Below are 27346 nucleotides of genomic sequence, written 5' to 3' on the forward strand. Positions count from 1 at the left end.
AAGAAACCAACATTTCAGAAACTACAGTTTACAAGAAAAAGGAGGTACCAGTTTCCATGTGAGGAGGGGAAGTAAAAGGTAGCTTCATCCAGAAGGGGGGCAGGCTTCAAACTAGAAAGCTGTAGCTCCCCAGCAGGTAAGAATTTCAGCCCCCTGGGAACACGAATTCTTTCAGGCTCATAAAACAAGCCCTGCCGTGATTCTGATTAGCAAGAGCCTGCTGCAGAGCCAAGGCAAGGCACGAGCTCCAGAGTTCTCCATGGAGAGGAGATTTCTGATGGTTCATCTCCAAGGGCAGGGAGAAAAGGCAGTACCCACAATTAAGAGGAGAAAGCGAAATACTGCCACAGTCATGAAATGAAAGCAGAAATAACACTGTCGATGTCTCTTTGAACCTCTTCGGCTCCCTGTTAAAACAAACACTGCAGAGGTCAGGGGAGGGGTTTCATTTTCACATCTAACAATTTTCACTGAAATAGCAGTTTCCTTCTGCAGAACTTTAATCTCCACCACATCTCTGGGGACCAGAAGTAGTTAACAGTTCTGCTTTATAAGCAAGGAGACAGGATGCCTAAGACCCTCTCATAAATTCCTGCAAAGACAACTGGGTTCCTTCTTAAAACTTGAACCTGACCTCTGGAACATTTGCTCACCTCCCATGATTCTAGGACCCTGATGACAGAGATCTGAGGGACTTACATATAGCCATAAACATAAGTTGCACAAGACTGTGGTTAAGTTAAAACAATTATTTGTTAATTCATTAATTTCACAAATAAGTTATTAAAGAAGCATCATCAAGTCATCAGCTGGCCCAGGAGCAGTCCCAGGCTTCCAGCTGGGCCATGTCTAAATGGGGTCAAAGGTACAGAACAGGCTAGTGAAGATTCTTAAGAACAGACCTCATAATATTTATGAATAGCCTATGGCAACATCCCAAGAAAGCCACCTTTAGGTCCAATGGTGTCCCCAGCCCCTCCCTCTCATGAGGCTAGGGCAGGGCAGGGCAGGGCCTTCTAGGGCACTCTGATGTGGCTCCAGGGCCAGCGCCGCTGCTCCCACCTCCATCTCCCAGGGTCTAGGAGCTGTGAAAGGTCCTGGCGTACCTTATTTCAACATTCTTCTATCCCAGGGCAAAATTTAGAGAACTTTGCTCTGTATTCCTTCAACTGTCTCTAAAACTAACAATCCAAATAGAAAAGTTTATACTCATTCCTGAGATTTCACCACTCTGGGTAATAAAGGATTCATTTCTTCAACAAATATCAAATGCCAACTACATCTAAGGCACTGCTCTGGGTACTGGGCAGAGTGTGAAGAAGACGAACACCACTTGCTATCAGAGTTCTTCAGTCTAAGACAGAGGGGTCGGGCTGGGGATGTGGCTCAAGCGGTAGCGCGCTCGCCTGGCATGCGTGCGGCCCGGGTTCGATCCTCAGCACCACATACAAAACAAAGACGTTGTATCCGCCGATAACTAAAAAAAAATAAATATTAAAATTAAAAAAAAAAAATAATAAGACAGAGGGGTCAACTGAAATAAAATGCAAGCCCTAGATGTAATTTGAAATTTTTGGTAGCCACATTTTAAAAATATAAAAAGGGGGAAATTAATTTTAATAATGTATTTTATTTACTCCAATATAGCCAAATATTATCACTTCACTATGCAGTCAATATTAAAAAATTGCTAATTTGATAGTTTACCCTTTTCACACTAGGTCTTTGGAAGCTGGTAGCATTTACAAGTAAGGACCAGCTCAATGCAGAGTAGAGCCATTCTGTGCACTCAACAACCATTAGGGGCTAGTGGCTACAGTACTGAACAGCACAGGTCTGAAGAGTTTCCCGCTCCCTAATAAAACCAAACTATTATCATCCTTCCGGCAACAGTGAGTGAAATAGGGATTCTTAGCACTATTATGAAGCTGACTCCACATCCTCTCCCAGAAAAACACTTCTTGATTATATTTATACAACATTCACCGTGAGAACAACTGGTTGCACAAAACAAAACCAGAGCTGTGAGGGCAGAAGCAGCATGGCACTCCACGACTTCACTCCAGGGGAGCCAAGGAAAGGGCTGCTGACCAGACAGACAAGACATCACACAGCCTCCAGAGTCAGCTGCTGAGGCCCAGCTCTTCCTGCCCCATACAACCAATCCCAAGAGGCTTAAGCCATTCTTACCAGTCACCTCTGGAGGTTAATTTGTTTGGGTTCTGAAAGGTATTTGGAATCCTTCAAGATGAAGGAATGACAAAAGCAACCACTCTTAATAAAGTCATTCCTCTGCTGCTAGTGCCCACAGGACTAGAGAAAAAACTCTTAACTTCTGATATGCCAGAACATCAGCCTTCAAGGGACTCAACCTTCCAGGCTCCCTGCCTCTCCCCAAACATGGCAAGTGGAATAAAAGCATTTGCCACCACCCAACCACAGAGCTGGTAGTCCTTCTAGGATGCCAATGGGCCCCTGCTTATTCAAAGCCCACAGTGGGCTTCGAGACAATGTACACGATGCCTTAGCTTTTGAATGATCTTGTTGCGTGTGTGTACCTCCATCCATCCCACTGGAAAGAGAAATCAAGACGTCTCCATGAAAGCTTGGAAAGAGTTAAAAAAAAATTAATAAGCAATCTGCCTAGGATACTCCCTGCATACCCAGACAATATCCAACCTAAGCTTTAGGTTTCATTTTTCCCTTCTATTTTTTTTTTTTTTAATTAAAAAGCAGTGAGAAGCTGCAGCTATAATGAGGGGCTGTGGGAACATGCAGTTATATTGGGCTCAAAGTAATGTACCATAGGAAGAGGCTACATCACCAGAACGAAACCTAAATTAAACTCCACTATGAAACCAACTCCATTTCTTCTGAGCACGCAATCTATATTATCGCATTTATGGTCTGTCCTGACCTCAATTAGACTTAGGGGTAGGGGGAAGAAAGGGAACTTCTATAATAAGCAATAATGGTATCATTATGATAAATTATGAAAACACACAGTGCAATTATTAATGTGAAGAGCACATTTGTATCAGGATATAACAGGGTAAGTGTATGAGAGTGTGTGTCTAAATAGCTCAACATTCCAAGTTACCTGGTAAAAAGGGGATAATTTATAAAAAACGCTTTCACAACAACAGAAGAAAAAAAGATGTCTAATTCTATTAAGGAAATGGAAAATGTCCATGAATGAAGAGTTTGATATTCCTAAATTTAAATCCTGTCCCCTCTACTTAACAGCCCTGAAAGGTAACCTTCCCTCTCCAGGTTTGAGTATTCTCAGTCTATGAACTGGGAAGATAACCCCTTTCACACAGACACCTCCGTATACATCAACCTGTGCATGCAGAGAACGTTTCCAAACACAGACGGCTGTTCGGCCCACAACAGACAGGACATGGAGGGTAGCTCCCTCTCTCTCTCCCTCTCTGTCACACTTGATTCCAAATTAATGAGGTTTGAGGCTAGAAAGGGCTTTGACCATTAGAAGCTAGTTTTACACTGTGGATCCTTTTTAGTGTCAAAATGTTGACAGATACCACCACACTGCGCCCACACACACACCCCGCCCCCGCCCCTGTTGCATTTTTTGTAGCCAATGACCAAGGACAGACAAGATGACAACAAATAACTTCTATTTGGTAATATCTATTTGGCAGTGTTTTCATTTGATTTGTGTTCTAACATCCACATCGACGAGAGGCTATGTATTCATTCTACAGAAAACGCTTGTGTACATGTAGATTCACAATCTCTTGCCATAATTCTTCTAAGACACTAGAATCAGTCCAGACTAGAGGCAGCCTCAATCTAAATCAATCAACCACCTGAAATCTGGATCCATTCTAAAGCTTCTCTGGTCAGGCATAGATAGGAACCTTCCAACACCTGCGATGACCAGACGCTCCCCTCCTCCCTAATCTGTGCCCTCCACCTTTGGATCCTTCAGAGAGTTCATTACATGGAGGAAAACCTTTCAAGTTAGACTTTCTTTTTTTTTTTTTTTTTTTAATATTTATTTTTCGGTGGACACAACATCTTTGTTTGTATGTGGTGCTGAGGATCGAACCCGGGCTGCACGCATGCCAGGTGAGCGCACTACTGCTTGAGCCACATCAAGTTAGACTTTCTTTCCCTGGTCCCTAATTCCTCTCCTTAAAAAACAGGTCTAGTCTTGCTCTCACATTAAAAAGAAAAAAAAAAATAAAGTATTACTTCAAGATCACAATCCTATTTACTTCTTCCTTTCCCATTGCCTACTCTTTTCAGAATGCACTTTCAATGGGAAGCGGATGCAATTCATGGAAGAAAGGGAAGTAAACACTTAATTAAGTTCCTTCCTACCCTTACATTGGGATTTCATCATTTTTAAACTTTCTAATACCTCTTGAGATAATCAGACATATGGAATGTCTCCCAAGCTTATGGACAGAATGGTCTAACCAATGTGAAATGCTCAGAAATCATCTGTTGTTAACCTCTCCTGATTACCTTTTGTCGGAATAAAAGGGAGTTTTCAAACACTCATTTTTGCCAGATGGTAGTGAGTGGCCTGACCCAGAAGTTACAGATGAGCTGCAGTAATGAGTTTTCCCTTGCCTTCACTGGCTGCACATTCACTGGTGACATTTTACAACTAGGACTTCTGGCTCAATCAATATTTGCAGGCTTGAAACCTGCCAAAGTTAACATCAGGACTCCCTTGCAAATTTGCTTAAGGCACAACTGAAAAAGCTCATGATCTCTAATGCTGCAACTACCATCAGCCAAAATTCGTAATTAGAGATCAAAGTAATCAGAGACAGAAAATTCCACCCACCAAAGGGCTGTTGTGATGACTAAACAGAACACTTCACAAAGGGGTCCTGTGTAAACCATAGAGTGCTACACCAATGAAAGGAATTATCCTAATTGTATTTTAGGGAACATCTGAGTGAACATTTCAGACATTCATATATAATTATATATTATGCCTTTGCAAATTTATAAGGCTGAACCTTAAAAATAAACAAACAAAAATCAATGAATCATGGCAACCTACTACCTTTTTGCTGGAGGGAAAAAAAAGTACCAAGAACTTCTTAAAACCCCAAAATAAAGTCACAACAAAATATAAAACAGAACCTCAACGTATTCCCAATTTTATTTTTTTTTTAATTATAAATATTGAGATCATAGTAATTACAGGCCAATGTAATTTTGGCAGGGGGCTGGGGATACTAGGGATTGAACTCAGGGGCACTCGACCACTGAGCCACATCCCCACCCCTTTTTTATGTCTTTTTAATGTTTTATTTAGAGACAGGGTCTCACTGAGTTGCTTAGCGCCTTGCTTTTGCTGAGGCTAGCTTTGAACTCGTGACCCTTCTGCCTCAGCGTATCAAGCCACTGGGATTACAGGCGTGCACCACTGCGCCCAGCTTAAATGTGATTTTTAATAATGTCCACAATGAAGGGAAATATCAATATATCAGAAATCAAAACTGCAATCTCACTTGCAATCTGTAATCTGATTGGCTGACAGGTAAGACCTCTGTGATTTAAATCACTAGTCATGAAAACTTTCATCAATCCCCCCCAACTCTTACTCCTTGTTAAAGCCTGAATATACATTCCTCTCACCTCCAAAAGCTGCACAGATTTCTCTTTTAGAAGTACAAACTATATTTTTATGTCCATGATTTACTTTGACATCTTCTCTGATTAATTCTGCAGCTACCTCAGAAAGATGAATGTTGATTTGGTTTCTTTATTTATCAAAACTACCGTAGGCAGATACTTGTAAAACCATTGGAAGGTAAACCATCTCCATTTTAGCAGAATTATTACAAATATGTTTTGTCAGCTACACCAGAACCATCATCATTCATTCATTCATTCATTCAGAAGTATTTACTGAGCTAATAGAGCCTCAACATCACTCTATTAGGTGCTGGAAGGAATATTAGACATCAATCCAACAACAATAACAACAGAATAGTATTAATCTAAAAGATGTAACATGGTTCAAAAGTAGCAGAGTAATAATTAGAAAAATCTGGGTTCTAGTGAATCACTTAAGAGTCACACCAACTTAGATAATCAGTGCTACATTATTAAAAAATAGCCAGCCTTTGCTGCTACCTCAGAGGACTGCCTTTAATAAGACAGTAAGATTAAATAAGATAACAAAGCAGATGATCACAAAAGAAAAAATATTGAGTAGCCCATAAACACACAAAAAAAGTGGCCCAACCTCACTAGAAATCATGTCATTGGATTGACAAAAATGAAAACATACGCGATGATGCCTAATAACACTGAAAATGCATATATTCTACGACTATCCCAGCAGTTCTACTCCAAGGTATATATACTCATCAGAGAAATTCTCACGCACATGCACCGAGAGTTAAAAAATGTTCACTGGAGTATATTTGTAATAAGGGAGAAATCATCATCAATGGATCACACCTAAGTAGTTGCTGCCCCCAACCAGCGTGGACAGCTGAACTTAAGATTGCTTGTGTGAATCTGCAGGGACACCAAATAAAACACAGATAAAATTTACCTTTACACAAGCTTCAGGACGGCTTCCCTGCTCTCAACCTCAGGCTCCCCAAAAGGGAGAGCAAGAGAAAGTCGTAAGAGGCTGGCGAGACAGAGAGCGTATTTGGAAGTGAGCTTTTATTGGGGGGACTCTTGTTCTTAGAAAGTGCTATCCAATGGGCCTGGGGTTGTGGCTCGAGGGATAAAGCGCTCACCTTCCATGCGTGGGACATTGGGTTCAATCCTTAGCACCACATGAAAATAAAATAAAGGTATTGTGTCCACCTACAACTAAAAATATACGGAGAAGGAGAAGGAGAAGAAGCAGCAGCAGCAGAAGCAGAAAGTTCTATCCAAAAAAGGGCAGAAGGGGCAGGACTAAGGGACAGGTGAGTGTAACTCAACCCTAGGGGCACATCCCACAAAGAAGACCCCTTGCTATCGGAGCTAGACCCCGCCCAAGCCACATGGAATGCAGTGGTTGGTCAGAATCTGAGGCATCAGGACTGGAAGGGTGTGGTTATTCATTGTGGCTCCTCACAAATAGTAACAGTAAGAAAAATTACATGGGAACAATAATGACCAAATTCAGAATAAAAACTGCTTCTGGGGTGGGCATACAGAGAGAAAATATGTTCAGGAGGGGTTTACAATGAAGTGGAATTACAGAACATAGGAGACTTTTAATATTCTATTCATTAGAAAAAGATTTGAAATAAATTTGGCAAAATGTATGGTTTTACACAGAGTTGAGGAGAAAAGACAGGGGAACCACCAGAATCTAGCAGAGGATGCCACAGAAGAGTCATGCCCAACAGCCTGAGGACCTTTGATAGTGTTACTGAATAAGGTTAAGGGCCCATAATATCTATAGGGTCCCTGAAAATCAATAAGATCTTTTACAAAGTTATTCAAGTCAACAGTTGGAAAGCTGTAGCTGCATAGTAGCTCAGACAGGCAGGTCCATAACTGGTGGAACCAAACGTGCAATTATCTTTAAATTCAAAATAGTAGACATATAAAAGTACCTTCCAGGTGAATGTGACTCAAAAACAGTTCATTCAGAGTTGAGAGTTTTCATAAATGTCAAATTCAATGAGACAACAGGATGACCAGCTTTGTTTAAAGAAAAAAAAAAAAAAAAGCTAATACTATTAAGGTTGCACTTTTAGACATCCACCAAAGTCATAGTCCCACAACACTGAGTTAGCTCCAGCACCTTAAAAGAGGCATTACATGTTGGGCATGGTGGCACACACCTGTAATCCCTCATCCCAGCTAGAGAAACCCTACCCAGCCTGGAACCCCAACTAGAACATCAACTCCTTGGAGAGTTCCCCCAAGGACTCCAGAAGGATTTCTGAGCTTTCTTGGCAGTGAATTAGATCTTTATTAGTACACAACGTGTGCATTAATAAATGTCCACCTCCTCTAGTAAACCAGGAACTAAATCCTCAAGGATAGGAACTCTGGCATCTGACTCTTGCTGCAGATAAACAGTATCTCACTATGCCGTGCTCACTTAACTGTTAGCACATACACACCACTAGAGTGAACAAGAACACAGGAGGCTCCCCCTTCACTGCAAGTGTCCCAAGAGAGCCTGAGTTATGTGTCATGGGCCACTCCAGCTGGACTCTCTAGACTTCTAAGATTCTGACATTCTGTTTCTGAGCCTTAACCCAACTTAAATGAAAATTAATCTTTTCTGACTTTTTCAAAATGATAATAACCACTGCTTTTTTAAATTTAAAAAGTAATTTTTTTATCCATTGTATTGATAAGGTTTCAAAGTTGTTAAAAAAATACCAACCATGAACAAATAAATGTAGGAATCAAAAAATATTTGTCTACAGATTATATTCTATGTCAAATATAATAAAATACTTGCTAACATTTTCTAGGGTTATAAAATTTAAAAAGTAAGATAATCCCACTTGATCAATAACCTGTGGAGAACACAATGGGGAGACAGAGAAAGGAGCCACCCATATGGAGCTCCCAGGGCAGACTTACTACACACCTACAAAGCTCCAGGCTGGAGAACAAAGCTTTAAAAACAGCAGAGACACACAGAGTCCTCCTGTCCTCGAGGACCTTTCCATCTGATGAGAAACAACATAGAAAAGTGAATGGAGGGGGGCTGGGGATGTGGCTCAAGCGGTAGCGCGCTCGCCTGGCATGCGTGCGGCCCGGGTTCGATCCTCAGCACCACATACAAACAAAGATGCTGTGTCCGCCGAGAACTAAAATGTAAATAAAATATTAAAAAAAAAAAAAAAGTGAATGGAGGGACACCAAACCTTTTGGTTAGTACTGTGGCTGAAGTATGTGCAAGAAACAATGAGACCATGACAGGGACATCTACACCCAACTGGAACCAGTATAATTAATTCAATGGGAGAAGATAGCCGTCGATGTCGACGGGCCAGCCAGGAATCATAATTATTAGCAAGGCTCACAGTTCTTCGGCAGTTAACAGTGACTCCAGACAGAACTTACCCGTTTTGCACCTACATATTTAATCACTTTGTACCATCCAGTCAATATTTTACATTATAGCTTATATTTCTAATGGTGGCACCAACTGATAATCGGAAGGTAACACAGTAATACTCAGGTTCAGACATTCACTGTTAGCCTGACCCCACCACTTACTGGTGAACAGACTCGAGCCTGAAGCCAAAATGGGCCTGAAACCTCTCTCTCTCCCCTCTCAGCACACACAGGCTCCATCCAGACCCCGTTCCTTGTCACCACCTCAGAAACGCTCTTAAAGGCATACTTGCACCATCTCTGCCTGCTGCCATCATCTTTTAGCCAACATTAAAATCCTTCTGCTGCTTTTCTGCCCAAACAGGTGACCTCTTTCTGCAGTTACTCCTTGCTTGCTGGCACTTTGATACCCAGGAGAACTTAGTGTCATTCATCCACAGGGGGATTTCATTTCATAACCTGCCTCCAGATCATTTGTGGAAGCCCACATGGAGCCCCAGGTTACCTACTATTAACACCACTCCATTCAGAACTTTTAAACATTAAAAAACAAATTAATATGGGAATGCTACTTTAAATTAGTTTTAAACCAAGGCTAAGATACAACAAATTCACCTTACTTTTAAGGATAACACAGACCCGATACTGAATAAGAATCTGAGTGTGATACACATTTAGCACAAAGTGGTTCTACCAGTTACACAACACACCTGTTACATACAATCATGCCAGAGAAGCCTCCAGCCAGTGGGATATTGCCTCTAGCAATGGATGATTTCATTAAGACTAAAGTGGGGCAAGGAGACCTTTAATTACATTATCTATAAGGTGCCTCTGAGTTCAATGCCAAGACTCAAAATTGCACTTTTCTTTCAAGCAGGAGTTATTGGGAGGAAGGGTATATACTACCAGAAAGACAGAACAACAAGAGAGAAAAGTAAAGATGTTTGAGAAAAAGAGCAGGTAGAATGAATGATCCAGGCCTGGGTGAGTACAAACCAGGTCATGAGTGAGAAACCAACCACTTTCTTCATTTATAAATAAGTCTCATTCATCGTTTAAGGGTTTTGACCCAGTTTTGGTCTTGAGAATCTAGGATCTTAGCTATTACTGTTAACTTCTTTTAAACCTTAGAATTTACCCACATAACGCTGTTAACACAATAGCTGCCACATTTATTTCAAGGAAGATAGAACTCAGATGGAACTTTATCCTGAGTATCTTGTTAAGAAAGAATATTTTTCAACGTTATGGGTGATACTGTGGAGTCTGAAAACATAACACGACTATATAATAGACTCTCCAGTACCTGAGTGCTGATTTACCTACCTCTCTCAGCCCGAATGAAGTACCTGGTGTTATGGCCTCAATACATGCCTGCTGATGAGTCCATCACAGACAATGAAAAGAGATGGTTTCGTGCCTGCTTTTGTCTCAGATGTACTTTATTTTCTTCAACTCAAAGGTTTTACCATTTCTAGAAGCTATATAAACTACAGAGTTAGCAAAATACCTCCATTCCCAATAAAGACAACGATGGTGAATGAATTATTCTTACATAAGACAATTCAGTGTCAGAAATGCTTCTTCCACTAGAAAACAGTAGAGAACCCTGTCTGCCGACCATGTGGAAGATGATCCAAAGAAATTCTCTGGTAGCCCTAAGCACCTACAAATTCCCCATACAAGCCCTATCCCCACCCCTCCACATCTCTCTCTCAGGGAGGCTATATAAAATCAATTTCAAAGTGATTTTAAACTAATAACTTGCTCACTTTGAGAACATTTTAAATTATTCAATTTCCTGGCAGAAGCATCCAGTGAATCAAATAGGCAAAATGGGCAAGAAGAACTCTACCAAGGGTAAGATAAATAGGTAAAGAAATGTCTTATGCACACACAAAAAAAAACATACATAATGGAATAAAAGAATTGTTTTGAACCACCACCACCCCCCACCAAGTTTTCTTTGCAGCTTAGCAGGCTTAGAGTACCAAATTTGAAACTGGTTGCCTTTAGAAAAAAGTAACTAAATAGTGCAAAGCAAATATGTGGGGCATGATGCAGAAAGTTTTACATGCTACTTACTATAGCTTCACTTCATGAAAAAGGAACGTGAATCTTCATAAGCAAGTTTCCTCTGTGGGTGAATCTCCAGTCAGTTACAGCCAACTCAGAGCGAGCCATCAAGGCAAGCTACCCATTAGCTGTCAATTTAGAATGACTTCAGAAAGCCAGCCCCAGAGCTCCCCTGATATCTTTTCAACAACCTCTTAATCTTGTTTATAACACCTGTGTTAAGGCAGCCTGACATCAATTCTACTCACTTGTCTCAGACTGAAATTACTTAGAAACTTGAGAATTCCAGTAAACATACCAAAAAGCACAGAGACACAACTGCCCGAAACACCTGTACACAAGGGAATCAGGCCACCTCTTCCAAACAAGATGCACCTGTAAACCAGGCTGGACCTTAAAGGCAAAGTCAGACACAAATTTCAACAACAGGAGGCATTAATGTCACAGAATTGTGGGATTTAAAGAGCACATAAAGAATTCCTCCTGAAGCTTCCTCGCCAAGTGACTACCCAAACCACACACGGTTACTGCAACTGTGCCTGCTCTGCCCCAGAAAGTTAACATTTCATTTTCTTTTTAATCCTTTCACAATTGAACTCAGGGGCACTTGACCACTGAGCCACATCCCCAGCCCTATTTTGCATGTTATTTAGAGACAGGGTCTCACTGAGTTGCTTAGTGCCTTTTGCTGAGGCTGGCTTTGAGCTCTGTATCCTCCTGCCTCAGCCTCCGGAGCCACTGGGATTACAGGTGTGTGCCACTGAACCTGGCTTCCCTCTTCTTCTTTTTAAACTGCCTTTATCTATCAGAGCCCTCATCTAGGAAGCAGATTCCACCATCTACTTCCTGGGTGCCTTTGGACAGAGTATTAAACCTCTGTGAGCTTCCTTTGCTCGCCTGCAAAATAAGAACAGAAATGCTGACTGAGCATTTTGAGCCCAGGGGGCTCAGACTGAATGCCTTTGCTCATCCAATGTTTTTAAGGTAAGTTTCACCCAACCCAGGCAAGTTTTTAAGGATGAGATAGGATAAAATATGTAAATCAAACAGCACAGAGCACAGCTCTGAGTGGGCTTCAATACCTAGAAGTCCAGGTCTTTGTTTTGTTCTCTTGGCTGGGGGGCTTCTGCGCTCCTCTGAGCTGCTCATTATCCACTTCAGATCAGGAATACACCATCCCTATAGTGACCCCTTCTCCCCTAAACACAAAGATAGTCTACCCACTGGAGGGCAGGCCTGGCACACCTACCCCACGACATGATCCTGTTAGACTCGGAGTTGTGCTCCGAGTAAATCTGCACTAGCTGCTCTGGGCCATCACAAAGTTCACGTGGTCTGAGGTGCCTCTGCCTCGCACAAGGTGAAGCAGGAATAAAAATTGCTTTTTTAATTAAAATCAGACTTCCTCAGCCTCCAGCTGACAATCACAACTAACACGTGGAGTACAACATCAGACAACTAGCCAGTCTCCATCCTGCTCTGAGTGTGCCTTTAAGCACTCTGAGGAGGGAGGGGGAAACTTACTAATTTAAACAAAATGTTTAATCTTCTAATTATGGGACAGGCTCCAAGAGGACGGAAAGCGATTTGCAATCTTCATTATGGAATCCCCACGCGACCACTGGCACAAGTCGTGTCAGCCAGAGGCAGATGTCATCTCTCTTCCCCCACCGAGCCTTCTGTGTCCTTGCAAGGTCTGTGAGAGTGAAGAAGTCTGGCAAAAATAAGGAGGAGAATCAGGATCCCTAGTTCACTCTGCTGAGGGAGGAGTGAGGCTCCCCAGAGAAGCCAGGGAGATAATATTCAGGAACTTCACACTGGCAGGCTAAGCAGCCTGAGGCCCTTTGAAACTCTGAAGTCTTATAAAAAACGCCCAGCTCAGGTGGTGCTTAGGCGATTCTTTTCATTTACTGAACAGTTCTGTCATCGGCGCTAGGAGATGCGTGGAGAATTAGGGTGGTGCCCACCAATGGCACCTCTGGTCAGAAGGAAATCTGTTCCTGTGCAGATACGCTTGTATCCTTGCTAATTTGTGTTATCGCCGCCCTTTCAGATCTCTCCGTGCTAACTCAGGAAGAAAAGTCCCTGCCAACCAACTCTGACGACTCTGACGGCAGAACTCCCACTGGAAAACCAGTGGAACAGCAAAGGCAGGCAATTATGTCCTTTCATTAGGCACTGTTCTTTTTAAGTTCGCTTTTTAAAATTTTGAAAACAAAAAGTAGCCATTCCTGGACACCACTCACTGCAGTCACTTACACAACTGGCAGAAATGGAAATGTGCCCCCAAGCCAAATGAGAAAGATGTGCTGGAAGTAACCAGAACTGGCTGTGCCCCCTTAATTACCCACTGTAAAGTAAAACCAGACACAGAGAGGAGAGCCGCAGCAGATCTGGGCAAAACACGATATTTAATCATCAGTCCAGGCCATCTGCAACTGTTTTGCAGAAGCACATAAAGTTTACAGGATTCCAAAGCTTCTGATGAGTCACCAGGTGCCGAGGGTCAGCTGCATTGTCCTGGGGTCCACCAGGGGCTCTGCCTTCACTCTCTCCAGGCCAGGGTACTCAACACAGGGCACCATGCCCATATTTCCTGCGCCAAGCCTGGCATTAGGAGAGAGCTGCTTCTTGATTAAGCCAGAACAGATTAAGTGTTTAGAACTGGGAGATTCTGAAAACAACCCAGGCGGGAAAGCAATTATCCCAGGGCGAGCACAGCTTCCCGGGGGAGCGCCACACCCCTTTACAGTAAAGCTGGCCAGGCTGCCCCCCTGCCGTCCAGCCTCCATGTCAGAGACACGGTGATCTCTTGAAACATAAACCAAGTGGTGTCACTCCACAGCTTAAACTCCCTAAGAGCTTCCCCCAATACTGCTAAGAGGTCTCCCTCCTCCCTCAGCTCACCTCTCCGTCCTCATCTCAATGGTCCCGTCTTCACTGACAAGCTCTGACCATCTAACCCAGATGTGACAAGCCTGTTCCCACCTGAGGGCCACTGTGGCTCTCCCCTCAGCCTGCACTGCTATTCCCACAGCCCTTCACAGGGTCTGAGTCCTCAGCTCACAGGCCTCCTCCTCAGAGGGGCCTTCTGGAACTGTCTGAAGTAAATAACAGTAAAAGCTCCCCATCACAGTTAGGGTCCTCCTGTTTTTCCTTCATATTGCATTTGAAATTATCTTTTTATCTGGTATGTGTTGGCTTGTTTAGGAGCTCTTATTTGCATTTGTGTTTCTCATTTATTGTCTATTTTGGATATAAGTTCCATCAAGATAGGGACTCCTACAGCTGTCTTGCACATGACTCTAGTCCCAGTGTCTAGGATAATACCTTACATTTAGTAGGCGTTTAATAAATACGTGTGGATTGATTAAAGAATGAAAGGTTCAACATGGATCACTAATCCAAATGGAATTTACTAACCACCCCCCAAGTCTGGATTGGCTCACAGCCTGACTGCAAGCATATGCCACAGGGCCTACCAACAACGGTAAACAACATGCTCTTTCTTTGCCAACCTCTGGTAAATGACTGGGCAAAACCCGATGGCAAAGAGACAAAACCAAAGTGGAGAACGGCGGACTGTCCTTGCTGCAGAACTGAAAAATCTGCTGGCCTCTGGGGTAGGGTTTTGCCCTTCCACAAAGAGTCACACGGGCTGGGCCCAAAACTTGGGTCATTGGAAGGTCCAGCAAGGACAGGATACACCACAGGAGACAGTTCCAGGTCCTGCCACCCAGAGTCCCCAGTCATAGCAAGTCAGAAGTTGGGAGCCAGTGAGCACATGTACATACCAAGTCTAAAAGACACTGGTGCATGCGACTGTGTGTGTGTGTGTGTGTGTGTGTGTGTGTGTTGGGAGGGCAGGGGAAAAGGAAAGGTAGGGTATGAGAGGGAGAGTGCCAAAAAGGTACTGGGGAAAAGCAAAATGAGGTCAAGAACAAGGACACAGGGTCTCAGATGGCTGCTATAAGCTAGACTTCATGGGCCAGTAGGTATGTGAATTTGGTTAAAAGGACGGTTAAAAGACAAAACCAAGACATCGGACAGGCAAACACACCCTCCAAGAAGATAAGCAGCCATGAAAGAAAGGGGCATTCCACAGAAGGACGGGGTCAGCCCTATTTGGGATGCTGATTCTGTTGAGAGCCACAGCCGAAGGGGCCCCAGCAAACTTCCAGCTGCCGGCTGATGATTGGCTCACAGTGGCCCCAGCAACATCTAGCTGATTGGCTCCTCGGCCCCAGCAACATCTAGCTGATTGGCTCCTCTGCGGTGATGCTCATTGGACTGTTTCCCTGCCCTTTCAGACCACGGAGCTGCTCATTGGGGGACTTTTTTGGCTCCGCCCACGTGACCCAGCCAATCGGCCTCAAGAGCAGGAGGATTGTGGGAGGTGGAGAGAGGCTTGTGTGGGAGAGAGAGGCTTGTGGAAAGCCAGTGGTGGCAGTTGAGGCTCTGAGGATTTTTCCTGAGAGGCTGTTTTGTTTGGCGTGTGTGGTTCTAAAAATAAAGTTAGTTTCTTTTGACAAGTGGCTCCTGATTGTGCCCAGCCAGACTGCGGCAGATTCTCTTGACCAGTGGCCAACAGTAATTGCTAAGATGTTCTCCGGTCCCCAAGATGGCTGTATGGGCAATGAGATGCTAGAGAAAAAGCTCTACAGAAAATAAAAACAAACCGTGCTGGGATTTCTAGTATCTGACAGACTTCTGGGTGTAGGAGAAGAGCTCCAAGAATATGCGTGCCTCATTCACCCAACAACCTCAACTTTCATGACACCATTAAAGCAAAGCCGAAGAAGGCCTGAGGGTTAGAGAGAATTCCATCAAAGAAACAGCACAAGGAGGGTCAGCTGACACCAAGGAGAAGAATAAAAAAGTGCTAAAGTACGTACAAGAACTCAAAATCCCTAACATTCTACCACGCAGGGGTAAGAGCTTTCCACACTTCAAAAAGGTCAGCAGAGAATCTGGACACCACGTGCACCATGATGATGATTCTGAGACACAGTGAGACCTACAGAAAAGGCCAGAACACCTGTGTTTTAGAAGGACTGGCATTAAAAAATGCTGGAAAACACAGGAGGCATGACCATGGACAAGCACTGCTCTGAATCCCACTGTACCAGGCACCTGGGGTCCTGAGGCAAGTGACTTTCCCCCTCTGGCTTCTGGCTTCCCCTCTGTAAGAAGAGGCTAGACCATCTTGGGTTCCTCCTTGTTCCACACTTTCCCCTCACTTACTGACCTCAGCAATCTAAAAAATCGGTTTATGAAGACCACTACATTTTCCAAAGACTCCAAATAAAAGAGAAGTTAGCACAATTCAATACAACTTACAACACCTTTAAAAAGAAACCTGATTATGGGTTCCTTCCCATGACAACCCCCCAACTAACCGATGGTAATATCTTTCTCTGGTCCTTTATTGCTGAGCTTCAGCATTCTGTTGATTCTGAGACACTGCCACCTTCCCAGCCCAACCAAGTCATCCCTGCGAGAGCCCCCACACCAGGTTTCAGCTCACTCTGTAATTATGTAACCTTGAAATGCTCAAAAAGTTTCCCCCTCCATTAATTTGAGAAGCTAATAGCTGTTAGAAGGGAAGCGTTAGTGTTCAGAGAGGCTAGCAGTAGAAGGTAAGGTGACAAAACCAAAAGCGGCACAGAAAATAGCGTTCCAACAGTATACACCAGCAGAACTGATGTATGCTAATATTAAAATCCATCCAAAGTCCAAAAAGAAATTTTAAACTCAGATGCTCTTGACTGAGAAGGAGCTCAAGTAATGTAATGCAATCAACCTTCAATTTTATGCATTAACAGCATGAGCACATGAATAATGCCAAACAAACTGTTCAATAATCAATCATACCCGCTTTTGGAATAAAGTCAAATATATCCAGACAGAAGCATCAAGACACTCTGCTTGGTTTTAAATCCTTCTCAGTTCAGTCAGTGACTCTGGACGTTGCTGAGTAGTTGGGTGAAGAGAAGCCCAAAGAGCCAAGGGAAAGGTAATATGTTCACAGCAACTGATAATCCCACAGGAAGTAAGAGATGGAAATGCACTGCGGGAGTTTCTCTAGATCTTACTTTGAACTCCAGCATGAAGATAACCCAGTTTCTATTTACCAACCCACAAAGGAGCACGCTTTGAGATCAGACACTTCTGAAACTATGGAAAAGGAAATGGCTTTGAACAATTCAGCAGAAATACTGAAGAACCAAATGGCTGACCTTGGAGGAGGTAAGAGAAGTATCAGAATTCCCGCTACACCTTCTCCTGATTCCAATCTCTCTACCGCAGATAAGATTCAGATCAAAACCAACTACTTCCCTCAGAATGATTAGGAGGGAACAAAAAAGAGAGAGAGAGAGAGAGATGAAGAAAGGAGTAATTTGTAAATGAGATTCCTGGCATAGATGAGAGGAAAACTGAGATTTCTTAGTAATGTGAAAGAGACCTGGGGAAAAGAATGACTTTGTTGATGACATAATTCTTGATATCAATGACTACTAACTGTGGCAGAATGGGACTGTGCTTTAACCTATTGAGAACATTCTACACTGTGGCATGTGTGGGTGACAAACTGTTCTCATTTCATTTTATTGCATTCTAAACCTTAATCTCCAAGGGACCAAAGACCTTGAGAATACTGAGGCAGCTTTGTGGAATTCAAGACAAACCTCCCCACCCCCCACACTCTGTAGTATGTTTGTTTAGAATGATTTCAATGATAAAAATAACTAACATTCACAAGGCATTTACTATGTGTCAGGCACTATACTACCCATACTGTCTCATTTAATCCTCTTTTTAAAAAAAATGATAAAGTGGAGACTTTTTTAAAAAGACAGTGGACTAGAGATAGACACTTTTATACATTCTCCATTTCAAAGATGAAAACCAGGCCTTAAAAGGTTAATTAACTGACCCAAGGTCACACAGCTAGAAGGCAGCAGGGCTGGGATTCAAACACAGGCTGTCTGACCCAGAATTTGTATTCATCTATTAGACATTAAAAGACCCCTAACAGGCAGTCAGAATGGCACATGCTTTGAATTCTTTTCTCCGACAGTGCTGACAGCTATTTTGAACTACCCACATTCTCTAATGTAGTCATTTTTATCTAGGAAAACTTCCCTATTGGATTAAAACTTATAAATTAAATCTTCCATTTAAACAATGACACCTAATGAGAGATCCCAGAAATCCCAGTATGCTGTCTTCCTCCAAAATTAGGGAGGCTGCTCAATAAAACCTGTCTTCAAGGAGGTGGAAGTAGGTGGGCCTGAAGTCTGACCAGAGAAGCTATTTGTTCTCTGTTAACCTGTAGAGGAAGCAGACCCACACCCTCAAGCCCGTAGAGGGACACATGATAAAAAGCAAGACCTCCCAGAGGCTACCTATTTGACAAGCCTTGAGAGTGTCAACTATATCTGTGGGGGCCAGAATAGAACAGGAGGGACAGATTTCTTCCCTATGAAGTTTCTTCCAACTGCCTGCTCCCCAGGGGAGCTGCTAGCCCTCATATCGCCTGCATACCAGCCCTGATGCTCCGTACATGGATTGCAAATCTTGGGACCACCCGTTAGATGACAAGAACAGTGACATACTTCTTTACGTATCCAGAATGAGAGTTGGACACTTTTGTGTCCTAACACCTTGGGTCCTGAGTCGAAAGCTGGCCTTCTGAGTGTGAGCTTGGACAATTCATAAGAAACAGACGCTTGCCTTTCATCTTTAAGCCCTTTGGTCTCTAAGCCTTCTCCCAAGTCTGCTGAGCAGCAACACCCTGACTAACTGCAAAGCTGGCCATGGGGGTGGGAGGAAGCAGAGTAAGTGATACCAGAACATCTGGCCAGAATGTTCAGGAGATGCATGAGACGTAAGTCAGGGTCAAGGGGCAGGGAGTTGTCTACATAAAGGGGCCAAAAGGAAAAGTTGAGGTCTTCCAAGATGGAGAACAGGGCTACACAGTCAAAATCTAGTAGAGTCAAGAATAGCAAAATCCACAAAAATCTTTAGCAAAAGAGGGCATTCTATAAAATAACTGCCAAGTATACTTCAAAAATGAAAGACAAAGAGAAGACTGAGAAGGAACAATGACAATTAACTGTGAGGCAGGCTCCTTGGGAGGATCCTCAAATACAAGATGAACCCTTAGTGGAAAAGCAGGCGACATCTGAATTAAGCCTGCAGTTTAGTCTCTGGTGTTATGTGAATGCTTCCTTTTTGATCATTATACTATATAAAATATTAGGTTTAGGGGAAGCTGGAGGAGGTGAACACGGAAACTCTACCATGTTTATAAACTTACTCTAAGTTTAAAATTAATTCAAAACAAAAAGCTTTAAAACACAATCTATTTGTGGCATGAGTAGAAAGACCAGATGAGAAACAAGAGGAAAGCAACTCAGAACTGGGTTGGATCAAACTTTCCTGAAGACTGCAGGAAAACCAGGGCATCTGTGGCAGCAAGCAAACTGGGCACCGAGAAACGCCTCGGGAGAGGGGAGGCAGCCGGCACACCTGAGGGCACACCTGAAGGCACACCTGAGGGCACGCGCTGGCTCCATCCTTAGGCAGCCATTTATTGGACATCAGCTACAGAGGAAGCTGCTGCAAGGGGCTGTCGCCACCTCGAAGGTTAGGGAGGCACATAGGCATGTGTTTTGTGTCAAAAAAAAATGTGCCAGAGGAAAGACAGAGCTTGAGAAGGTTGTAGAGGGAAGACATGAAATTAAGAGAAAAAAAATCACTTGAGACAAAATCGAAAACACCCGGAAATGGGAGTTATCAGTGAGAACAGCTCTTTATCTGTTATTTATAGCCACACTACTAACAAAAGAACTTCAAAAGGCACTAAATTGTCATACAAAAAGGAGCCTAGCTCATGATGCTATAAAATGACATCAGGATTAGAATAATATTCTTAGGGTTATAAGGTAAGATGAGACCACCAGGGAATGACAGCTATATCGGAGCACAGGCACTCAGGCTTACAATAGTGTGCCTAACACCACACCACAAAACCCAACAGCAAAACTCACAAACTACAGCCACTGCCTTAAAAGAAAGAGGCAGATAACAAGAAATACAAATGATAAACGCACACAAGAAAAAAAAATACATGTTAAAGTGACCTTGAACTAACACTTTATATACCTGCTAGATTAATGGGGAAAAAATAAATTATGACAACTAGTACTATCAAGATTGCAGTAAAATTGAAACACACACTGCTGGTAACACTGCAAACTGATGAAGGAGTGATTCCGTATGAGCACCAGGTATTGCTTAACACCAGCAGCTGAGGAGACCCCTTCATCTCTGGCCCCCGCCCCACAATGCCCCGCCACCACCAGGCTTTTGCTCTTACCTCAGAGTCAACGACTCTCCCTAGCCTCCTCTGTCAGCCCCAGGATGCCTAGTCCCTCATCAAGGCTGGGATTCCAATGCCATCATCTCCCTTTCCTTCAATGAACAACCAAATCCATGCTCAGAGACACAATCCCTCCCCAAGAACAAGCCCTCCTTCCTCCCACCGCGTTCCCACAGTGCTGCCATTCATACACCGAGCTGCTTAAATGGCTTTCTCACTCCTCAAATTATGAGTTCTTTAAGGCCCAGGATCATGTGTTAATAATTTTGATACATGCAATACTTCCCACTAACAGGTGGGCAGGGGAATGCCACATGAACAAAGAAGTTCACCACAATATTATTTCCAAGAACAAAAACGTGGAAACCACCTAAATATCCAATTATAGAGAAATAATTTAGGTAAAAATGGTCTATCACTCAAACAATAAGTATGCAAACGTTAAAAATAACGTGAAGGCTATGTGGAAACACAGAAGATATTTCTGGCAACGTTAAGTTAAAAACAGAACACAAACAGTCTGCATGCAATGGTTACAGTCATGCAAAATATTTAAAGGCTGTAGAAATATCACAATGTTGACTGGATTAGGGTGGCAGTTTTCCTCTTCTCAAATATTTTAATACTGTTCCTGTCAGTTTATTATCATTAAATTTTTTTATTTCAAAAGAAAGAAATAAGAGTGGGAGAGGAACAAGATTAGAAATTCCTATAAGCCCATTCAGTCCAAGGAGATGCTATGCTATTACTGACAGGGGGCAAGAGGAGTGGGTGTCTGCAATATTGCCAAAACTGGGGTCCCTGACCCCAATCTGCCTCAAAGAGAAAACCTCTCATGACACAAAGCAAGTCATTCCCACTGAGCCAAGCTACACTAAATGTGAATTCTTTATTGCAAAACTTCGGAGGTAAGAACTTTTTCCAGACATCTGTGGAATTAGTATTAATGAGAGTGCCCTGGAGTTCAGAGCTGCGCCTATGCAGCAGAAACTTCTCCGCCAAGCAACTGCTGGGCACACTTCTTGATGAGATGTCTGCGCCCGAAGGCATCAAAAAAGTACATTTCCATATTGGGAACATAACGGTTTCCTCTTTAAGACTTTTTCCAGCACCTCCTGTCCACATTGTAATTCTCCTGTCTTCTCAAATGAATAGTTAACATATGTCAAGGATATAAGGCACACCTCGTGTCTAACTCTATTACTAGAAGAACCAATCTCAGCAGAAAATTGGAATCTTCCCACCAAGTTGCCCCAAAAATGAAATTTAGTAAGCACACACACAAAAAGTTAAGTAGCTTTAATAAACATTTTTCTTGACATTTTATGATATATGTCATATGTGTGTACACATGTGTGTGTGAGTGTGTGTGTATATATATATATTTTTTTTTCTTCTCACCTTAGTCCCCGAATTTTAGGAAGGGAAAGACCCGGATATCTTACGGCCCAAACTCCTCATTTTGCAAGTGATAAGAAAAATGATGTACAGAGAAGGGAAGTGACTTGTCCTGAGTCAACCAGATAAGTAATGATAAAGGCAGGATTAAAACCCAAATCTCCCAGATTTTCAGCCCCAATTTCTTCTACTTCATCAAGTTTTTTTATCCCTTGAAATCTCTGGAGCCCTTAGTCAAAATAATTAGTACCACAGAACTTTAAAGCTAGAAGGAGCCTAGAGAGCATCTTACTTAATCCCCTCATTAGGCATATGAGGAAATTGAGGCCCAGAAAGATTAAGAGATTTGCTCACGATATCTTGAATGGCAGGGGAAAGGCATAATTTAAGCTGAAAAATCTGCAAACCAATGCCCAGGAGAAGAAAAGGATGTCTTGGCTGGAGAAAAACTTAAAAGGAATGTATTTTATTCTACACCAGGGGATCTCAAAGTATGGGCCTTGGACCAGCAGCTTTAACATCAGATGGGATCTAGTTAGAAATGCAAAATCTAGGTTCCCACAGGGGACTTACTAAGTCAAACTCTGGGGGTTGACATGTTCAAAGCAGACAGCTTCAGTCCCTTATGTTGCAAGAAGTAAACTTCAATAGCCATCTGAGTTTACTTGTAAATGATAACTACAATCAACAGCACTGAAGATCTACACATTCTTAGGGCTAGGGATGTGGCTCTATGATAGGGTACTTGCCTAGCATGCATGAGTCCCTGGGTTCAATCCCCAGCATCACCAAAAACAAAAGATCCACGCATTCTTCTATATGTGTACTATATACATCAAATTTAAAAGTTTGTTAAATCTGAAAACAAAAGGGAAAACTCGCTTGGGTGGTCAGGGGGCTTCAGTTCTGACTCTGCTCCTTCCTGGCTGCCCTCCCAAGTTTAACCTTCCTTATCTACAAAGCAGGCATGCCCCCTGCTTCACAGGGCATGTTGAGAATCAAAGGTGACCACTTATCTGAAAGCACCAGTGCTCAGCAGCTGGCACATAGGAGACAGGCAGTACAGTACAACGGTCAGGAGCTCCAGCTACAGAATAAGACTGAGTACCCTGGCCTAGCACTATCTGGCTAGCTACCTTCAGGTGGCACTTCCTTTGAACAACAGAGATTAAAAGCAGTTCCTTCAGCATAGGTTTGCTATGAGAATTTAGAGATGATGCAGGTAAGCCATCTGTCTTTCTTGTCTATAGAAAGTGTTGTTTCCAAAAAGTTCACATCCATAAATTCATCTGGTCTCTATGACTTTCCACAAGGGCATGAGTCCATCTGGTTGGTGTGGACTAGATTCCAGACTGCACCATCCTTTACAAACAGAAGTGAACACAGACCATACTAGAGGGGAAACTGCATGAATAGCGCATGTAGGCAATGAAGCAGGTTGGAAAGAAGACCAAGGGTCCAGGTTTCAAATCAGCCACAATCCTGGCCTATAACCAAGTCCCTTATCATAGTGGGATTCACTTTTTATCTGTAAACAAGTGACTTGATGAAGAAATCTGTATCACTTCTCAGATAAACTTCAAATTTATCATGAGCCACACAGAAGCCCAACCATGGGCTGCCATCTGCCTACATCTCCAACTTCGTCACCTCCCCTCCCTGCAGAATCACCAGGCTCCAGCCACAGGGCTCCTCTAACAGCTGCACCAGCTTCTACCTAGAGCCAGTGCCTGTTCTCGTGCTCCCTCTGCCTCTTTCACATGACTGGCTCCTTCTCAACCTTTAGTCTGTCGATGTCCATTCCTCAGGCTCCTTTCCTGACCACATTATCTAAATAGGTCCTGTCCCCCTCTCTCAGGGATTGCCTTCTACAACAGTGCTGTCCAAAAGAAATATAACAAAAGCCACCAACTGAATTTACTTTAAATTTTCCAGTAGTTGCATTGAAAAAGTTTTTAAAAAGGTAACATTAACTTTAATTTCTTTAACTCAATATATCTTAAGTATTATCATTTCACCATGTAACCAATATAAAAAGTAAGATTTTATTTTCATACTAAATATGTGAAATCCGTGTGTACTTTATGCATATACCGGAGTTCGATTCAGACTAGCCACACTTCAGGTGTTCAATAGTCATATGTGCCTAGCAGCCACCAAATCACAGTTTTCTGGCAGACTCTTGGATGTTTCCTTCATAGCACATTTCATGTTTGCTTATTTATTATCTGTGACTTCCCCATCAGACTTTTCTTTCAAATAAAAGCAAGAGCCTTATCTGTTTCATTTAATGTTTGTTTTAGTCAGTTTTTTTTTTGCTGCTGTGACTAAAGGACCTGATCAGCACAAATACAGAGGAGGAAGAGTTTATTTGAGGGTTCACAGTTTCAGAGGTCTTAGTCCATAGAAGGCTGAACATCATGGCAAGAGAGTGTGGCAGGGGGAAACAACTCTCACATCATGGTCATCAAGAAGCAGAGAGAGGGCTGGGGATGTGGCTCAAGCAGTAGCGCACTCGCCTGGCATGCGTGCGGCCCGGGTTCGATCCTCAGCACCACATACAAACAAAGATGTTTGTTGTACCCGCCGAAAAACTAAAAAATAAATATTAAAAAAAAATTCTCTCTTTCTCTCTCACTCTCTCTTTAAAAAAAAAAAAAAGAAGCAGAGAGAGACTCCACTCGGCAGATACAAATATATACCCAAAGCCACGCCTTAATTCCCACCTCCTCCAGCCACACCCCACCACTTCAGTTGACAGTTAATCCCTATCAGGAGATTAAATCACTGATTGGGTTAAGACTTTGACAATCCAATCAGGTCTCCTCTGAACCTTCTTGCATTGTCTCACATGAGTTCTGGGGGACACCACAGCTAAACCATAACAAAGTTGTATACTTAGTGAACCCAGCACTTTGCACACAGTATGTGTTCTAGAATATTTGTGCACAAACAAATGAACCTCTTCTAATAATAACATTCTATGAATGAATCCATAGACTAGCCTTTCCACAATTCCCAAACAAGCACACAATCACTTATTCCTTTCTTGTTACACTCGTAAAAAGAAAAAGATCTTGGCCTTTTACCTCCATACTGCTTATAGGTTTTTTTCCCCTGGATGTCTGTAGTCTCCAGGGTTATTTATATATATATATATATATATAAAATTCATGAGGGAGTGGCACAAAAATCATTGCTAATGTTTATTGAATGTTTACTCCTTCATGAGCATCGGTTTAACCACTTTACATTTCTCAATGGCTTCTCAACAGCTCTTTGAGGTAGGTACCATCACTGCCCCATCTACAATGAGGAAAACAAGGCACAGACCTTAGTTCAAGGTTACAGCAGCAAGTTTGTAGCAAAACAGAGATGGCAAGCAACCTGGGGCTCCAGACTCAGGGTCCTTAACCATCTACTTTTGACTTCAGAGCTATCCAGTAAAAAACATGAGGCCAACTATCCATGAAATGTACACACTAAAATTTGTAATTTTCTAGTAGATACATTTTTTTAAAAGTCAACAGAAACAACTAAGATTGGCATCAAATGTATTTCATTTCACCCATTAACTAAAATGATCATTGAGTCAAATGATCAATGCAGCTGATGTGATCATGATCACATAATCAATATAAAAAGATTTTTTTCACAGTAAGTCTTCAAAATCCAGTGTGCTTTTACAATTACAGTATTTCTCAAGTCAGACAGTCACAGTTCACACGTTGCAGTGCCATGTTTAACTACTGACCACCAGACTAGACAGCCCAGCCCTACTGCCTCTTACAATCAGCCTCTTTAGATAAACTCAAAAGAGGGGGGAAACAGTGGGGCTGACAGCCAGGACAGCTGAGCTCCATCCTAGCTCTTATAGAACTGAGTGGCTTTAACCAAGTCTTTTTACCCTCTGGACCACCTTTTCCCCACAAGTACCTTGAGCTAGGTGGGGCAGGAAGATTCCCAGGGACCATTCCCACGCCAGAATTCCAAACATCTCCCAACAAACGCAGCTAACAAGGGCACATGCTTTAAAATCACCTTTCGCATCCCTCACTTCGTTTGGTCCTCAACCCTACTGCCTCCACTTTATAGATGCAAAAACTGAGGCTCAGAGAGGGGGCAATCACTTGTCCAAAAGTCACCCAGGCAGGGAAGTCCAAGCAAAATCAGGGCTCTCCCACCACTACTCCCCTCAAGCTCAATGCGGAGTCCAGGGGGGGAGCAGATGACTATGAACCTAGCAAAGTCTGGGGCTTCCCAGGAGCTGAGGGAAGCAGGCCCGAGAGTGGGGTGAGAAAAGGAGAAGGGGCTCAGGCCCAGAGAAAAAAAAGAACCCAAAAGGCCCAGGAGATCTTCCAGGGAAGAGAAATGAGAGGCTGGAACCCCAGGTGGCATGCAAGTGAGGGGCCCAGGAATGAAAGGAGGTGAACTGAAGGGACTCTGGCCCAGGGACCCCTGCCCGGGTGAGGGTAACCCCCCGGCACTCCCTGCCCCTCCTACCTGGTAGCTCAGAAGTTCGCCCACGTCCATGGCTCCTGGCCCAGTCAACGCCGGTTACAAGAGTTCCCTCCACTCACAACCAAACCGCGGGCCGCTCAGCAGCTGCTCCAGCCACACTGCCGTGAAGTAGCAAGAGAGGTACCTCAGAGCCAATGGGGTAAAAGCGCTCGAGACCGTCGAGTCGGCCACACTGCGGTAAAAGACAGTGCTACCGTAAAGCGCGCTGCATTTGTAACAGTACTTCTTCCGCCTAGAGCCTTTAAAAGTGGGCGGAGACTAGGAGGGGCGAGACGGAGCGGGAGAAAGGACTGAAAGGATAGCAGACTTATTGCGCGCCCCTCTGTGCAGGGCGGAGTGCCGGTTCCCGTGCGCTCTTAAAACCATTCCAGGGACCTGGACAACTTTATCTTCGTTTCACAAATAAGGAAACTGAGACTCAGAACCGTACGGCACCCGAACTGAGATGTGCAACAAATGTAAATAAAATATACTCTGGATGTCTAAAGCTTATACTGATTACATGTTAAAATAATACATTGAATAATAATTCAATATATTGAATCAAATAAAATATATTATAAAATCAATTTCACCTGTTCTCTTTACTGTTTTGCCTTTTACCTTTGGAATGTGCTTGGACATGTGGATGTCATTTGTGGTCCCCATGATAACTTCACTGAACCGTGCTTGCTTAGAAAATGACTTGTCCAAGGTCTGAGTTTCTACTCAGCTATGCAAGGCCCAGTGGGAACTGGATGATCTTGTGTCTTCCCAAGCTATGTAAAAAGGTTTTCCGGAGGAGAAAGTTGCCCATGGTTGGAAGAGATTCAAAGAGTGCATCTGATCTTCTGGGGCATAAATGAGGAACATCTTTAAAAGTCATTCTGCCATTATCATTCATATGTAAATCACTTTCCCCATCCTATCTCAACTGTCTCCAATTATACA

At 43.0% G+C, this 27346-nt stretch overlaps 1 protein-coding gene across 1 annotated transcript in view; it reads right to left on the minus strand.

Moving 5' to 3' along the window:
- The window catches only part of Ctnnbl1 (catenin beta like 1), a 154420-nt gene extending 127824 nt beyond the window's left edge, over nt 1-26596 (minus strand). Inside the window, exon 1 of the mRNA XM_015480807.2 lies at nt 26399-26596. Coding sequence (XP_015336293.1) covers nt 26399-26428 — 30 coding nt within the window. The 5' untranslated portion in view covers nt 26429-26596. The remainder of the gene's footprint in view (nt 1-26398) is intronic.
- Between the last annotated feature and the right edge of the window lie 750 nt (nt 26597-27346).

This window comes from Marmota marmota, unplaced genomic scaffold (assembly GCF_001458135.2).
Source record: "Marmota marmota marmota unplaced genomic scaffold, marMar, whole genome shotgun sequence".
NCBI classification, from domain to species: Eukaryota; Metazoa; Chordata; class Mammalia; order Rodentia; family Sciuridae; genus Marmota; species Marmota marmota.